This window comes from Alexandromys fortis, unplaced genomic scaffold, assembly GCF_014885135.2.
Source record: "Alexandromys fortis isolate MF-2015 unplaced genomic scaffold, M_Fortis_MF-2015_v1.1 scaffold_319, whole genome shotgun sequence".
In the NCBI taxonomy this organism is placed as follows: Eukaryota; Metazoa; Chordata; class Mammalia; order Rodentia; family Cricetidae; genus Alexandromys; species Alexandromys fortis.
Genome location: NW_026068193.1, coordinates 561,659 through 577,676, shown reverse-complemented (window position 1 = coordinate 577,676; position 16,018 = coordinate 561,659). Strand labels below are relative to the sequence as shown.

Genomic DNA, 16,018 nt, shown 5'->3' with positions numbered 1-16,018 from the left:
ACGAAACATAACTCCACCGCCAGAGATGAAAACCAATCACCAAGTCTATAGCTGAGGGCAGCGCCTTCTGCTGATTCACCTTGCCCAAGGGGATGGGTGGGGTGGGGCTGGCAGCGAGAGCAGGTGTGGGAGCAGTGGTCACGAAGCAGGTGCAGAGAAGGGGGCAGGGCCCGGGCAGGGTCGAGGCAGGGCAGGGAAGGGTAGAACCCTGTTAAATGGAAAACCACAGGCTTTTCAGAGTCATACAGCTCTGTCCCCGCTAGAGGTCAGCTCAATTGATGGCTGTGGAGGTGGGAATCCGAGCTATCCCACATGGTCTGCCTTTTTGGAACTGGAAGTCTGGGGATGTGGGGAGCAGATGGCGTGGTGCTGGGCAATAGTAGCCACTTACTGAGCACCCAGTAGCTGCCAGGCCTGAACTTTGCACAAGTCTTCTCACATGTCAGTGATGGCTGCTGGGATCCAGAAATGGGAAATGTTAGTCTTGTCTCCATCACTTGATATTTTTATCAAGTTACTTAACCTGTTTTTGCCTCTGTTTCCTTATTTACAAAACAGAAGTAATAAAACGGTTCACCTCACAGGGCCACAAGGGACCACATGTTCAGCTGCCTGTGAGGCATTTTGCAGTGTCTGGGAGATACTGAGCATTGCATAGTATTCTATCAGCACACGGGAACTGCTAAGCCTAGCCCACTTCAATGGTGTACACATGCTAGCCAGAGAAAGGCTTGGCAGTTTGAACAAAGGTTCGACTTCTCGGTGGCTCCAACAAGGCAATTTGTTTCCAACATATCTGTCCAGAACTAAGAAAGCCTGATACCGATGGGGTTGGGGATATGCTATGACCTGACTGCGTCCCCAGCGTTCATATGCTGGAAAGGTCTCACCTATTTGACTATACTGAGATGAGGGCAGAGTCTTCCCTTGGGAATGGATCAATGCTGCATTCATTCATGAGTGTAGGCTTGTTATCTTGAGAGTAGGTTTTCCATTTGAGCGAGTTCAGCTTTCTCTTACACTAAAGCATTGTTCCCTTGCCTTTCTGCCTTCTATCATGAAGTCCCTGATGGCTGAAGGTTCTTGATCTTGGATTCCTTCTACCTCCAGATCCATGATAAATAAATTACCCAGTCTGGAATGTTCTGTAAGAGCAACACAAATTAGATGAAGATAGGTAAGTAGATCTAGATGAGGGTTGAGGAGGTTCTGCCGTTTTCAACCTACGTCTTCCACCATGGTGATCTAATGGTTAAGCCGGTGCTAACTATCATATAATAAACTCCATTAGGGGCCTATGGGGTGTTTCTGCTTTCCAAGGGCACTCTTATAAACTTGCACGTGATAATGTTGCTGAAATCTCATTGGCCAGATTTAGTCACATGGGCACAAAATCTGCAAAGGAAGCTGGGAAATGTAATTGTGGGGTCTTACTGACAGAGGAAAAAAGAGAGAAGAATCCATGGGCTTGCCTACCCCACCAGAAGAAAACATTCATATCGTCTGAGAGCAGTGAGTCCATTCCAACTGGACATCAGTTCTCTGAGGCATGAGTATCCCATTACCAGATGACCCTGTTCTTATGTCCCATAGCTTAACCTGTCCTTCATAATGTCCATTAATGACGGTGGAAGAGGAACAGGATCATTAATGCATCCCAGAATAGGGAAGGATGACCAATATACAGAGGCCACTGGATATTAACAACCCCTAAGTCCCTGCGACACGCCTGACTACTGACTGCTGTCTCTTCTCTGGACCTCAGCTTCCCGTACGGGGAAGCTTTGCCCATGAGAAGCTAGCCCTTACCCAGTATCCACTGCAGCTGTGTGTGGGTGGCATACCTTGTCTTCCAGCTATTGGAGACATGCAGGGTAGGTGATAACTGGAGAGAAGGGTCAAGAGAGGCCTTGATGGTTACGTCTGTGGATTCTTTGCCAAACTGACACCCTTAAAACTCCTGGAAGGCTTATTTGGCTCCAAATTTGAGAAACCACAGCCAATGGTACCATGTAAACATTGTTCACACCCCAGGATTCTCTAGACTTGGAGTTCTTGCCTGCTCTCTCTCAAACTGGTATTGCTCTCTGAGAAAACTTGTTCGGCTCTAAAAGGAATTCACCTTTCCTTGGCACATTTATTTGTGGGTTTTTTTTTCAAGACAGGGTTTCTCTGTGTAGCTCACTGTTCTGGAACTCGCTTTGTAGACCTGGCTGACCTTGAACTCAGAGATCCTCCCGCCTCTGCCTTCCGAGTGCTGGGATTGAAGGCGTGCGCCACCACCACCCGGCTGTTTTTTGTTTGTTTGTTTGTTTGTCTGTTTGTGTGTGAGTGTGTGTGTGTGTGTATGTGTGTGTGTGTGTGTGTGTGTGTGTGTGTTTGACAGGGTCTCATATATCCCAGGCTGTCTTGAACTCCCTATGTAGCTAAGGATGCCCTTACATTTCTGACGCCCTGCCTCCACTTCCTGAGTGCTGAGATCACCAGTATGCACCATGATGCTGATTTTATGAGGAGCTGGGGATCAAACCATGGCTTCAGGCAGGCTGGGCAAGCACTCTGAGGTACATTCCCAGTCATCTTCTCTTCTGTTCATTCCCATATCTCTTCTCATTCCTCTTCATTTTCTTTCCTTTTCCTTTCTTTGTATGCTGTAATCCTGGAATTCGGGTTCTCACACATTTGAGATCAATGCTGCCTATCACTGAACTTCATTTCTAGTTCAGAAATCTCCTACTCCGTGTGTGCCCTCTGACCAATCCCACTGCCTTGGAACACCTTGGGCAAGGACTGGAGTCCCCGCCCCACCGTTGCTGCCTCTTCCAGTGCCCTCTACTGATAACCTGAGTGTCTCTCTCTTGTAGGGCTTTGATAGTAACAGCAGTAGCTGACACTGTTGTGTTTACACTGGTTGCGTGAGACGTCCGCTCTGTGGACATGATACAGTGGAGCTGGAAAAGCCACCCCAACTCCCCCAGCACAACCTCATGTCCCCTGCACAGATTCAGAGCAGGTTCAAATCACACCACCGCTTTCTCCTAGGAGGCTCCAGTTTCCGTGTTCCACACAGGACCTCCTCCTCTGGAAAGTCTTCCCTAACTGCGTGATGCGCAGGGATCTGGAGCATCGTGCCCCGTGGCAGGTGTCCTTTGCGTCCTCCTTGGTGCAGAGCTGCCCTTCCTTGTGCAAATATCTTTCAGCTCATTTGATTGCTGGCCCCTGGGTGGCTAAAATATGTTGGCTGGATGTGATGAAAAGTCCCTCTGGGGATCAGCCAGACCCAATTAAGGTCTATGTTGGCTGTCCGCTTGCCAAATGGCCTTGGAGAGCATTGCCTGTTTCCTCAGGGTTCGTTTCCGTGCCTGGATGATGGAACGAAAACATCCCGTAATAGAGACCGCCAGATGGGCCTACTGTCTAGTTTTCTTGACTTTTCGAGGTAGGACTGAATTTTAACTGAAATGGCTGCCCATAATAATAACTGAGATCCTCAGCTCCCTGCCCCTTGAAGCCAAACATGACCTCGTGGCTAAATTTGGTCATTTAGCCATAAGTGAAAGCGAGGGAGTAACTTCCACTTTAGGGCTTAGAAGATGCTTGAATTCTTTTCTTTTCCCCTTTTCCTTTCTTCTGGCTGGAATGCTAGTGCAAGGGTAAGGTAGAAGCTGGGATGGCCATCTTATATTCAAGATGGAAGATGCTCTGAATGAGTTCAAAACCACCCTATCAGATCTAGACTGCCTAGAGACTATTATTGTTTGAAGTACTCTCTCTCTCTTTCTCACTCTTGTGCGTGTGTGTGTGTGTGTGTGTGTGTGAGAGAGAGAGAGAGAGAGAGAGAGAGAGAGAGAGAGAGAGAGGTAGTGTAGTGTACGCATGCATTTTCAGAAGCCAGAGGAAGATGTTAGGTGTTCTGTTTTATCAGTCACTGCCTTAATCCTTCCCGGGACAGGGTCTCTCACTAAACCTGAAACTAGTCTGGAGACTAGAAAGCCCCAGTGATCCTTCTATTCCCACACCTTCACAGAAAGTGACCACACCTAACTTTCTCTGTGGGCTCAGGGGATTTGAACTAAGGTCCTCAAGCTTACAAGGCTAAGTTCTTACTCATTGAGCCACCTCTTAATCTCCTGAGGCATTCATTGTTTGCTTGCTTGCTTGTTTTGGAGACAGGGTCTCTCTAGGATCTCACAGAGATCCACCTGCCTCTGCCTTCTCTGCTCTTCTGAGGCATTCTTAAATCGGGTCTTTGTTATGACAACCAACTATCTATCTGAATTTTGTGTTTGGAAATGGTGCTCCTTAAAAACCTAAAGCAAATGCTAGTCAGTTTAGAGACTGACTAGCAGCTAGCAAGGGAAACATCGCACCCTGGCAAGCTGTGGACCATTGTCATATTTCCACAACACATGGCAGGGAGTGTCTGTCGTCTGCAACGCCTAAGCACGTGCTGACGGCCCCCTGTGCTTTGAGCTGGCCCCATTTGCTGTGCCTCAGAAGTTCCACTATCTAGCAACAGACCCAGGCTCCAGAAACCCTCCTGCACCATCAAAGACTCCTCTCTCTGCAGAGTTCTGCCCCCCCTCCCCTCAGAGGCAGCTGCAGGTGCTTTGAAGGAGGAAAGGAAACACGTTCAGTAAATCCAGCAGGAAATGCAATAGTCTATTCCTGAGTGTCCATTCTAGGACCATGGGGTCCGGATGGAAGAGACTGGAATGACAAGAGGAGGGGAGGGCAGGGAAAGGGAAGCTAGAGCAGCTGGGTCAGCGGTCCCCATTTGGAACTCTGACTCAGGCCCTAGGAATGCTCAGGAAGGGGGTGAGCTGCCACCGCCACCACCGGACAGGCTGGGTTCCCCTCTGGCGCAGGGAAATGCACAGCCAGTACTCATGGTGGGTTAGGGGCTGGGTTCCCGCATACTCTCTTATCTCCCAACCACAGATCGACTCAGGTGTTGTTCCCTCTGCACACAGATATGAGCCCTTGCTCTCAATCCCATTTCGCACCTTTGAGATGACCAGAAGAGTGCCGACCTGCCTGACTCGCCCTCTCCATCACTTTCATCTTTCACCCTGAATTGGCCGGCGGGACTCCAAGGGAGAATATCTAGATATCCCCTGGCTGCTCTATCAGGACCACCCACAGCCCCCTCACCTACTTCCAGCCTCGAGGGTATCCTTCCTAACTCATCCCACCCTCGGCTAAGGAAGTTTGCAAGGAGGAGAAAGTGAAGACTGTCAACCTTCCTCCTTTGAACTCTCAGTTTGAAGATAAGAGTTCCACCTCCGCAGCGCCCCCAAGCCGCGGTGAGGAAAACAACTGCGGTTGAGCGCTCCCTCTCAAGACCTGACAATCAGAGAGAACCCGATCCCTGAGGTCACGCTGCCAGGGGCCAGCCCAGAATAGTGCCACCCCGCCGCCGCCTGTCGCGCACTCGCTAGCGGACTAGAGCTGGCCGCATGGAGCCTGAGCTGAAACACACACTGCCTGGGGTACTGGGGTCCCAGGGGGCCGGCGCTGGGATGTAGAAAGACAACAAGCATGTGGCCGTGTCTGCGTGTGTTTGACCCGCGCGCGTGTGTTTGACCCGTGCACTGTACTCTGTGGGTGTGAGCGGGCCGGATCCGTGCATGTATGTATCTTGCGTGTACGTGCCTGTGTGGGATTCTAAGGCTGTCAGGAGTGTGCAAGTGTGTATGTTGTACATATCTGTATACACGTGGTGTGAGGGTGGGGGTGCTTCTTAAAGGGGACAAGCCAGGGACTTTAGAACAGGAAGCTTTTTCACAACAAAGCAGACACTTTATTCCATAGACCCTGACCTGGAGCCACAGAGGGGGTCCAGAGAGTCAAGGTGGGTGAAGCATTGCTGCCTGTGGGACCAGCCTCTTCTCAATGGCTCCCTTGTCTCCCACATTTCTGAACCCCAACCCCTAACTCCTAGCTTGGTTTTTGTCAAGAGAGGACCCTTCCCTTCTCCTCCCTTCTCCCTCCTTCCTTTCCCCAGCGTGTGTCCCCCCCCCACCTTCCTTTTCCTCTGTGATGAAGATCTGAACCCCAGTGCTAACCTTACCACTTTCCAGCTGTGTGATTTTTGGCAAATTGCTTAACCTCTCTGAGTTTCTGGTCCCTTGTTGCTAAATAGGGATACTATTCCGATTTACAGTATCTGCCTCAGAAGATTTCTATGAACAGAAAAGGAAAAATATGTCTGGGGAGGGGTATTTGAAAGCTCCCAATACCCTCACTAATGACATTGTGTTTGTTTTGTTGTAGCACGCCCTTCTAATCAAACAGGTCCTTTCATCCTCCCAGAGATGAGCTTCTTAGAACAAAGAGAAAACTCATGGTTATCACCAGCTGTGGCCACCAGCCCAGAAAGAACCCGTGCACCACGGGGTGTCAAGGCTTCCAGATGGACCAGGCAGGAGGCTGTGGAGGAAGCAGAGCCACCATGTTTGGGAGAAGGTGAGGCCAAGGTCAGTTGCGGTGACAGGGACAGCAGGGATTCCTGAGTGGGGCCTGACCTGAGATCTCTCCATCACATGGAGCTAGACAGATCTCATCTTGTGCCCTCGGTCTCCCTTTATGAGAGGCAGTAACTGCAGCCAAGGCAGGGCCCCAGTGCAGCCGCCTTGAAAGATGGGAGAGAGTTGTCTGTTAGGACGCTGAGACTCCACAACCTCCGGGTGCCCCAGTTCTGCCGATCACTGAAAGTACAGGGAGTGTGCTTTGGAAGATGCAGTTGCTATCCGCCCTGCCTTCTTCCCCAACAGGTGCCCAGTCGGGACCAGCTGCTGAGTCCACCAGGCAGGAAGCCACATTCCCCAAGGCCACACCCTTGGCTCAAGCTGTTCCCTTGGCCGAAGTGGAGACCTCCCCAGCAGGGTGGGACCTCCTCTTGCCCGACGATGGTGCAGCCTCAGCAGTGGGTTCCAACACGAGTGACCCAGAGGCCTGGGACTGTGAGCTCGAAGGTCTGGGGGAGGACAGGCCACGGTTCTGCCCGTCCCCACATGCCCCCCTTCTCAGCTTGAGTTGGGATGACGAGCTGCAGAAGCCTGGGGCCCAAGTCTACATGCACTTCATGCAGGAACACACCTGCTATGATGCCATGGCCACCAGCTCCAAACTGGTCATCTTTGACACCACGCTGGAGGTAAGACCCTGACTTGGCCCTAGTTAAACTCGGGGCCCAGCCTGGGGCCTCTGTGGCTGCCCATTCATAACCTCCTGGATGGATCAAGTCATAGTCCCTTCAAGTCCCTTTCCAGGGCTCCTTAGAGTCTTAGGAAGGGTAGGGAGAGAGCACGTTCTGCGAGGACTCCCCTCACTGCCACCACACTCTGTCACCTTGAATCTGCCAAACCTGGGGTTGGTTGCTTTACCTCCGTCATCTCTAAAATTGGGGACCAGAGGCTGGCTCCTCCCTGTTTCAAAGGAGTCTTAGGACAACCCGGGACAAGGAAAGAACACTTTGTTAACTGTGAAGTGCGTGTAAGACATCACAGTGTCACTCGGGACCAAGCGGAGGGTACTCTGGAGACAGGAAACAACAGCTAGTGTTCTGGTAGCTGTTCTGCCACTGGCTAAACTGACTTCATTGTTATCGCTGTTACTGCAGAGTAAATGTTGCAAACACACTCGAGGTGGGGTATATGTGTCATCTGCAGAGCCCAGTCTGGTTCCGTGAAGCACCGGATGTGTACTAGAGAGTTAGGCGCAGTGGTCCGCATTTGTAAGCCCAGCACTGAGGGGACTGAGGCAGGAGGGTCTCAGGTTCCTGGCCATCCTGAAAACCAAACATCAGCATAACAGAAACAGAGAACAAAAGGACAAGAGAGAAGAGGGGAAGAGTTAGGGAAACGGAAGAGACTGGGCAGAAGGAACAGGATGTGAACTAAGTGTACTCAGCGCATAGAGGGAGTTTTGCTTAGAACAGGGTCAAAATAAACATCCAATTTAGTGAGGAAATTGTTGTAGCTCTGAATACATTATGTGAATACCGAGTGCTTAGATGAGCAAAAAACGGTGCCATGTCTGTATGCACACGACTCCATGCGGAAACCCTGCTGTGTCTAGTGATGGTTTCTCGGTGCCTCTGGGCACAAGCAGCCTTATCTGTGTGGTGATCATGATGGCAGTGGTCTGGTCATGAGAAAGAGGCGGACTCATGTGGAGAAGAACCAGAATGAAGACCCCATGGGAGGATCCAGGTAGAGACAGCAGGTGGGGAGGATGAGGACTTCCAGTCCTCATCCTGCCTTTGTTTGTTCCTGCCCCCCAGATTAAGAAGGCTTTCTTTGCCATGGTGGCCAACGGTGTGAGGGCAGCCCCTCTGTGGGACAGCAAGAAGCAGAGCTTTGTAGGTGAGGAGAGGCGGGCGGGATCCCCCCTGGTGGAAGAACACCAGCAGGGTGGTGTCCTCAAAGAGCCTTGCACCTAGGCCTGACCTTGCCCAACTTGTCACCTGGCAACCCTGCAGGCATGCTCACCATCACAGACTTCATCCTGGTGTTGCACCGCTACTACCGATCCCCCCTGGTGAGTTCTGGGGTGTCATCTTCAGGAGGCCTGATGCTCTGGGACTCATGCCTGACCCTAAAGTCCCACCCATGCCTTTAGGTCCAGATATACGAGATTGAAGAACATAAGATTGAGACCTGGAGGGGTAAGCTGGAGAAGACTGTGGGGTTAAAGTTAGGGCCCAAGGCCTGGGACAGTGGTGGGATTTCCTACAGGGCACAGGTCACCCGGGAAAACCTCAATGCCTGCAGCAAGGGAAGCTGTTAGGAGACAGGGTGCTGTAACTGGGAACTCCTGTGGCCTAACTTGGGTTTTTCTTTAGAGATCTACCTACAAGGCTGCTTCAAGCCTCTTGTCTCTATCTCTCCCAACGACAGGTAAACATCTCGTTTGTTCACCTGAGCCCTACCCCTTCTCTGTCTGTCTCAAAGGTTCTTGTTGTGACATTTACTGCTTGCTTGAGTGTGTGTGTGTGTGTGTGTGTGTGTGTGTGTGTGTTATCATGCCTCACATGTGGAGGTGAGGGGACATTTTATAGGAGTTGGTTCTCTTCTTCCACTGTCTGGGATGCAGGGATTGAGCTCAGGTCATCAGGCCCAGCAACAAGGGCTTTATGGGTTGCCTCAGCCTCCTAAATCCTGCCTGTGTGCTAGCCCACTCAGTTCTGTATTCATTCATACTTCTTCTGGGAAGCAGAGGGATGAGGGGCCCTGGTACCCTGTTTGGGGGCTTCAGATGGAGAGTCTTTCCCATGTTGCTCCTTGTCTCACTGCTTCCATTCTTTGAAGTCTGTTTGAAGCTGTCTATACCCTCATCAAGAACCGAATCCACCGCCTGCCCGTCCTGGACCCGGTCTCTGGCGCTGTGCTGTACATCCTCACGCACAAGCGGCTACTCAAATTCCTGCACATATTTGTGAGCCTGGGATGGTGGGAGCAAGCGGGGAGCCACGGGAGATACTGAAGGTCAAGTGCCCTAGCCCAGGCAAAGGGAGGGAGAAGCTGGAGCCCCTGGGGGCTGCTTGATCTGATGAGATCACCACCGTGTCTCATCCCAACAGGGCGCCCTGTTGCCACGTCCCTCCTTCCTCTGCCGCACTATCCAGGATCTGGGCATCGGCACATTCCGAGATTTGGCTGTAGTTCTGGAAACAGCTCCGATCCTGACCGCGCTGGACATCTTTGTGGACCGGCGTGTGTCTGCACTGCCTGTGGTCAATGAATCTGGTACCACAACCAGGGCAAAGGGGTGGGCAAGGAAGGGCCTGACCAGGATGGAGCCGGAATCTGCAGGTCATCTGCTGTAGGGCCCAAGTTGGAGTGGGATTAGAAGTCTCTGCTTGCTTTGAACTTTCCAAGCCTCAGTTTCCCCAACTGTGAAAGGGAATATTTTTCTGGGCAGGGATGTTGTTTTGAGATAGGGTCTCACCCTGTAGCCCAGAAACTTCTATGTAGCCCACACTGGCTCCAAACTCATCGCAGTTCCTCTGCATCTGCATCTAATGCTGGTACTTTGAGGGGATGCACCACCGTGCCCCATGTGTGAGGGGACTCTGATCCTTTCTGCCTTCGAAGGAGGGTTGGTAAGATTACCTGCAATAAGATGACTGTGGTTATAGAAAACAGAAGATCCTTTTGGTGTTTGGTATTAGTTCACCCTAAAACTGACCATGAGATCTTATGCCCCCAGCCAGACCCCGATGTCCTGTTCTAGAAAGGTCAGAGGAACAGCAAGAACATCTCTTTAGTTAGACTTGGCCACAGGTATTTCAAGAGTGTCTCTTTAGTTAGACTACAGCCACAGGTATGTCAAGAGTATCTCTTTAGTTAGACTGTAGCTACAGGTATTTCAAAGTTGGGGCCGGGGAAATGGTTCAGTGGATAAAGTGCTTCATGAATAATTATAAAGACCAGAATTCAAGCTTCTTGGCACTCATAAAAGTGGGGGTGGTTGGAAGCCTGCCTGCAAACCCCGGTCACAGGAGGTGGCAGCAGGGGACTCCTGGGACAAAAAGCAGGCTAGGTAGCTAGCTGAGTTCTTGAGTATCAGGTTCAGTGAGCGAGCTTGCCTGAATAAACAATGTGGAAGGCAATAGAGGAAGATCACTGGCCTCTGCACATGCACGGTCATACACAAATACACACCCACCTACACATGTGAGAATACCCACATACACACATGCCAACTTGTGAGAACACACACATGAGCACACACACACATATCCACCCATGTGAAAACACACATAGACACATGCTCACGTGAACATACATACATACACACACATGCCCACACATGTGAGAACACACACATGAGCGCACATATACACACATATGAGAACACACACATAACACACACATGCCCACACATATGAGAACACACACATATGATCACACACACTCATATCCCTACATGTGAGAACGCAGACACTACATCCACAAAAAGAGGTAATTTAAAGTTATATTAATAGAATGAAGTTGAATATTGTGAAGAGCTTTTAACTTAGTCTCAAATATGAAAATTTTCAAAGGAAATAAGATGATAAAGAACAACATATTTCCAAGATCAGCTCATTTTTCCGAAATAAGAAAGTAAATTACAGACATTGGATCATGTCACCCCTATGCACTCCAGTCTGTCTCTTACAAGAAGTGTATTTAATGCTACCCAACCTTGAATAACTGGGCAGCTGAGATTGCTCAGCCAGTAAAAGCACTTACCAGTCAAGCCTGGTGATCTGCGTTCAGTCCCCAGAACACACACCAAGGGGGAAGGTGAGAACCAGCTCCTGACCTCCACATTCATTCTGTGGCTCATGCACATGCGGTCATAATGGATAGTGTGTAAAGGTCTTCATTCTGTTTATTTATTTAGGTGTGTGTGTGCATGTGGGTGCCCGTGTGCCACAGTGCATATGAGGACATGGGGACAACTTTCAGGAATCAGTCCTTTCCTCCCACTGTGTGAGCTCCGGGGACCAAATTCAGGGTGTCAGGATTGCAACCAGTTCTTCTATCCACTGAGCTATCTCACTGGCCCCTAAAGTATTTTTTTAAAGACAAAAGTTTTTTTGTTAGTTTTGTTTTATATATTTTTTTTTATTTTTCAAGACAGGGTTTCTCTATAGCTTTGGAGCCTGTCCTGGAACTAGCTATTGTAGACCAGGCTGGCCTTGAACTCACAGAGATCCATCTGCTTCTGCCTCCCCAGTGCTAGAATTAAAGGTGAGCGCCACTTCCACCCGGCTTGACAAAAGTTATTTTTAAAATGATGAATAATTTATTGTGACCCAATTTCCAATACTTATTCTCATTTTTCCATTTCTCCCAAGAATGACTTATAAAGAAAAAAAAAGAAGGAAAAAAAACGATTAACTTGTTCAAGCCAAGTTCAACTGAAGTTCATAGTTCTTGTTTCTTCATTTGTCTGTGGAGTTTGTTTAAATCTAATACTGTTCCCTTTCCTCTCATTTTCATGACCCAAATCACTTGAAAGGTCTGAATTAGTTTTTCTATATGCCAAGGTTATAGAAATGGTTTCACAGGTATAGACACTTGCAGCCAAGCCTGGCTACCTGAGTTCAATCCCCAGGACCCACATAGCAGGAGAGAACGGACACCTGAAGATTGTCCTCTGACCTCCACATGTGTGTGGCACTCCAATGTACACACAAACACACACACACATGTACACGCACACACACACAGATGTAGTTTACAAGGTAAAAAAAAAATCCGTGTCCAGATTTGTCCACTTGCCTCCTGGAGATGGCTCTGCCCCTGTACCTTTTTCCTGTGAACCAGAAATTGAACCTAAATGACTAATGCCGGTACACTATGAGGCTGGTATATTTCACAGGTGATGCTTGTTCTCCCTGCAGCTCACAGGAGCCTAAGTCAGAAGTCTCAGTGATGTTAAGTCTATCTGTAGGTAGAGACAGTATGATGCTCCACGACTAAGCCAGCAGCCTGGGGGACTATCAAGGGACTAATTTCAAAAGTCGTCCCCATGTCCCCTGAAGAGCACCCTGGTTCTGAGCTGTGCTTTTCCCTGTCTTTCTTCTCCATCCCCTGCTGCAGGTCAGGTCGTGGGCCTCTACTCCCGCTTTGATGTCATCGTAAGTGTCTGAGGGGACTGGGGGTGCTACAGGGAGGCTGTAGTGTGACCATCAGTGGGAAGTATCTGTGGCTACCCTTCGCAAGTGTGTCGGAGTGCAATTCCCCCCAGGCTGCAGCCTTGCTAATGAGATCATCTAGTCCCCTCTCCCCTTGCCCCAGCACCTGGCTGCCCAGCAAACCTACAACCATCTGGACATGAGTGTGGGCGAAGCTTTGAGGCAGAGGACGCTGTGTCTGGAGGGGGTTCTCTCCTGCCAGCCCCACGAGAGCCTGGGTGAAGTCATTGACAGGATTGCACGGGAACAGGTACCTTGCACCCCTCCTGGCATGCCCTCCGCACAGATGGCCTAGCTCTTCTTTGCATAGCTCTCGCCATCCCCGTATCCTGGGCACTTGGCCTGCCTTCCCTTTCATGACCAACTTCTGGCATCTGCATTGGTAGGTGTCTGGTCCTGTTCATAGGGCTGTTGTGCCAAGATCCACAGCCAGCTGAGTGGTCAGAGCCATGGCCAGCTGTTCCCAGGAGATGTCCTTTGCTCCTTGAGCTGTGTTAAGCTTTCCCCTTATTAGCTGCTGTAGCCAAAGGCTCTGCCCCTCCCTGAATACTGTGGACCCGCAGGTGCACAGGCTGGTGTTGGTGGATGAGACCCAGCATCTTCTGGGCGTGGTCTCCCTCTCTGACATACTTCAAGCGCTGGTGCTCAGCCCCGCTGGCATCGATGCCCTCAGTGCCTGAGAGTACCCAAGCCATCTTCCTCACCCGGAAGTCCATGAAAGGATCTAGGGAACTTGGCCTTCATCTTCTCCCACCCGTCTGCTGGTTCTGCTCTGGTACAGGTAGGCTCTGCCATGAGCTTTAGAGCTAGTCCCTCAGTCTTTCAGAACTCCTAGATATCAAGTTAGGGTACTTTGAGGATGGCAGAAGTGCCAGGCATAATAGAGCAGTCCCCACAGAAACTGTCAACGAAGGCTTTACAGACCACTACTTTGTCCCATTTCCAGCTGAGGTCTTGGAGGTCCTGCTGGAAGGGATAGATGGAGGTGGGGCATTCTGAGCTCTGGGAAGGCATAGCTGCCTGCTCCCTAGTCTGTTCCCGATGAGAATTTCTTGAGGATAAAGCAAGCTAACAAACTATTGTCAAATGCATTTCTATCATCGGCATGGACTAACATGGGAGGAAGTTTCCAACTGTTGCTCATCTCAGTGGATTTGTCAAATTGCAGACTGTCCTGGCACCATGCTTGGTTGGGGGGGCCACTGTCAAAGGATGGGGCAGAAATTCCACCCAGTTGTCAGTAGGGTGAGATCCTGTTGGGAGGGCACGTCCTCTTTCCGATTTGCTCACCATCTCCTTTTTCTCACAGGCTCTCCAGCCTTCCCTAATTGTCCTTGCTATACCTATACTCTCAGAAGCCTTTGAGCATGCCCAGTACACCAGGATGATGAAATTAAGAACAGTCAAGTCAAGCCTGAAAGTTCTGAACCAGAGGCACTGCGATCAGCCTAGGACAATCTGTGCGCCCGGTCCCTTCTTACCTTTCCTTCCACCTGGATCAGGGCTGAGCTCAATGTGGCAGTGAGCGTGCAGCCTATGAATTTAGCTGGGAGTCCAGAGTGCTTGGTTCTGGATACACGTCCCAGCTCCTAGGAGCCGTGATTGATCTTTCCCCACAGAAGCCACCAATGTGCCACCACCATGCTCCTGGCTGGTGCACCATGCTCCTGGCACTTCCAAGCTGCTGGCAGCCAACGTTGAGTAGCCCTTGATTCTAAAGCTGCCTGCTGGGGCTGTAGGCATTCGTCATGGTACCCAGCGGGTAGCTATTCCTACCTACAGCTGCTGTGGTACTGTCACAGTGCCCTTTCTGGGTGCCCATAACGGGTCTACCATCGGGGTCTACAGAAGCATGTGGCATTGTCAGTGCCCCTGGCATGGTTGTACCGTGGGCTCCTCAGCTCTCCCCACTGAGCAATGTCTGCTCCCCTCAGTGTCCCCTATGCCCCGATAGATTCAGATCCTTGAGGATGAGCTATCAAGAAAAAGGAAACAAAAGAGCAAGCCACAGCCCTGGATGTCACAGGTTTACTCAATCACTGCAGCCATTGAAATGAACTTGTGCAAACTCCTTGTGTCTCCTGAGTTCAAAGACTTGAAAGAAAGTCTGCAAGTGGCCTTTCTTTAGTGCACTGAATGCTATTCTTCCGATATCTTTTATTTAAAACAAAATGATAAGGAAAACATTTATTAATTATTCATATAGTATGTGGAACCCAGTCTACAAATGGGAATCTGCAGGAAACAGAACTGATCCTGTAATACACTGGATGTCATTTCTACAATGACCTCAGGTCACCAAGTAGGAAGAAATTAATCTCAGTCAATTCTGGGTCTCGTCATCTGCTGTTACCCTGCCCTGTGATGGCATGGACTCTCACACCCAGTAGTCCAACACAGGTGTGGATTCGTATTTCTACAATCTTTTAAGATTCTTTCTCCTTTACTTATTTTATTGTGTGTGCATGCAGGTCTGAGTGCCACAGTGGAGTGCAACTGTGTGTGTGCACAGGGGTGAGTGTCCCACGGTGCAGATCAGCGGACAACCCGCAGGCATGAGGTTGTTTGAGACAGGGCTTCTTTGTCATGCTTCTGGGGATCTCCTGTTCTACCTCCCATCTCCTGGGACTGTAGCAGGGGGATTCCAGAGTCCAGACTCCACTATTCCTGCCTTGTCAAGCTTCACGTAAGTTCTTGGTCTTCAAACTCGTGTGCCCAGTGTTTTACCCACTGAGCTATCTCCCCTCTCCCTAGCCCCCTTGCTTTTCTCTCCTCCTCCTTCTTCCCCTCCTTCTTTTGAGAAAGGGTTTCACCAAATATCCCTGGCTGGCCCAGAACTCACCGTGTAGGTAAAAATGACATTGAACTCATAGAGATCCGCCTGCCTCTGCCTCCCAAGTGGTGGGATTAAAGTCATGTGCCACCATGCTCAGCTGGATAGTCCCATATTTTACTTTTCTTGGGTGCGTGGGGGAATCTTCATACTGTTGCCCATCAGTGGCTTTGCCTCAAGTACAGACTATGAACACTGACCTTCAAACCGCAATCCCCAGTCACATTACACAGACACTCCACTCTAGTGCTCAGGAGTTAAGCTCCTGGACTCAACTGACTTTCCTGCTTCAGCCTCCAGGGCAGCTGGGGCTATAGGCATTCATCGTGGCATCCGGTGGTGGCTTTTACTGTCTACAGCTAAAGTGGCACTGTCACGGTGCCCTTTCGGGGGGGGGGGGTCCGTAACAGGTCTGCCACTGTGGTCTGTGGAAGCATGTGCTACTCTCAGATCTAAGAAGTAGGTCCAGCAGGGCAATCACCATGATT

The 16,018-nt window shown here is 50.1% G+C and overlaps 1 protein-coding gene across 2 annotated transcripts; it reads left to right on the top strand.

The window, feature by feature from the left end:
- The first annotated feature begins 1,575 nt into the window (after positions 1-1,575).
- Prkag3 (protein kinase AMP-activated non-catalytic subunit gamma 3) lies at positions 1,576-15,988 on the top strand. 2 transcript variants are annotated; one of them, XM_050129616.1, is made up of 15 exons: positions 1,576-3,439; positions 4,974-5,492; positions 5,815-5,854; positions 6,277-6,468; positions 6,777-7,159; positions 8,288-8,369; positions 8,486-8,544; positions 8,626-8,671; positions 8,849-8,903; positions 9,315-9,441; positions 9,587-9,752; positions 12,603-12,640; positions 12,801-12,947; positions 13,261-13,478; positions 14,007-15,988. In XM_050129616.1, the coding sequence occupies exons 2-14, from the start codon at positions 5,460-5,462 to the stop codon at positions 13,375-13,377; spliced, it is 1,485 nt and encodes a 494-aa protein (XP_049985573.1). In that variant the 5' UTR covers positions 1,576-3,439; positions 4,974-5,459; the 3' UTR covers positions 13,378-13,478; positions 14,007-15,988. The 2 variants fall into 2 exon arrangements, with proteins under 2 accessions (XP_049985573.1, XP_049985574.1); XM_050129617.1 differs by lacking the exon at positions 1,576-3,439 and having other exon boundaries at positions 4,943-5,492.
- The last annotated feature ends 30 nt before the right edge of the window (positions 15,989-16,018 follow it).

Excerpts from the sequence above, each read along its gene's own strand:
- Prkag3 (XM_050129616.1), top strand. The coding sequence starts at position 5,460 with ATGGAGCCTGAGCTGAAACACACACTGCCTGGG. Across the intron at positions 5,855-6,276 it reads AGGGGGTCCAGAGAGTCAAG|CACGCCCTTCTAATCAAACA; the intron begins GTGGGTGAAGCA and ends GTTTTGTTGTAG. Across the intron at positions 8,672-8,848 it reads TAAGATTGAGACCTGGAGGG|AGATCTACCTACAAGGCTGC; the intron begins GTAAGCTGGAGA and ends GTTTTTCTTTAG.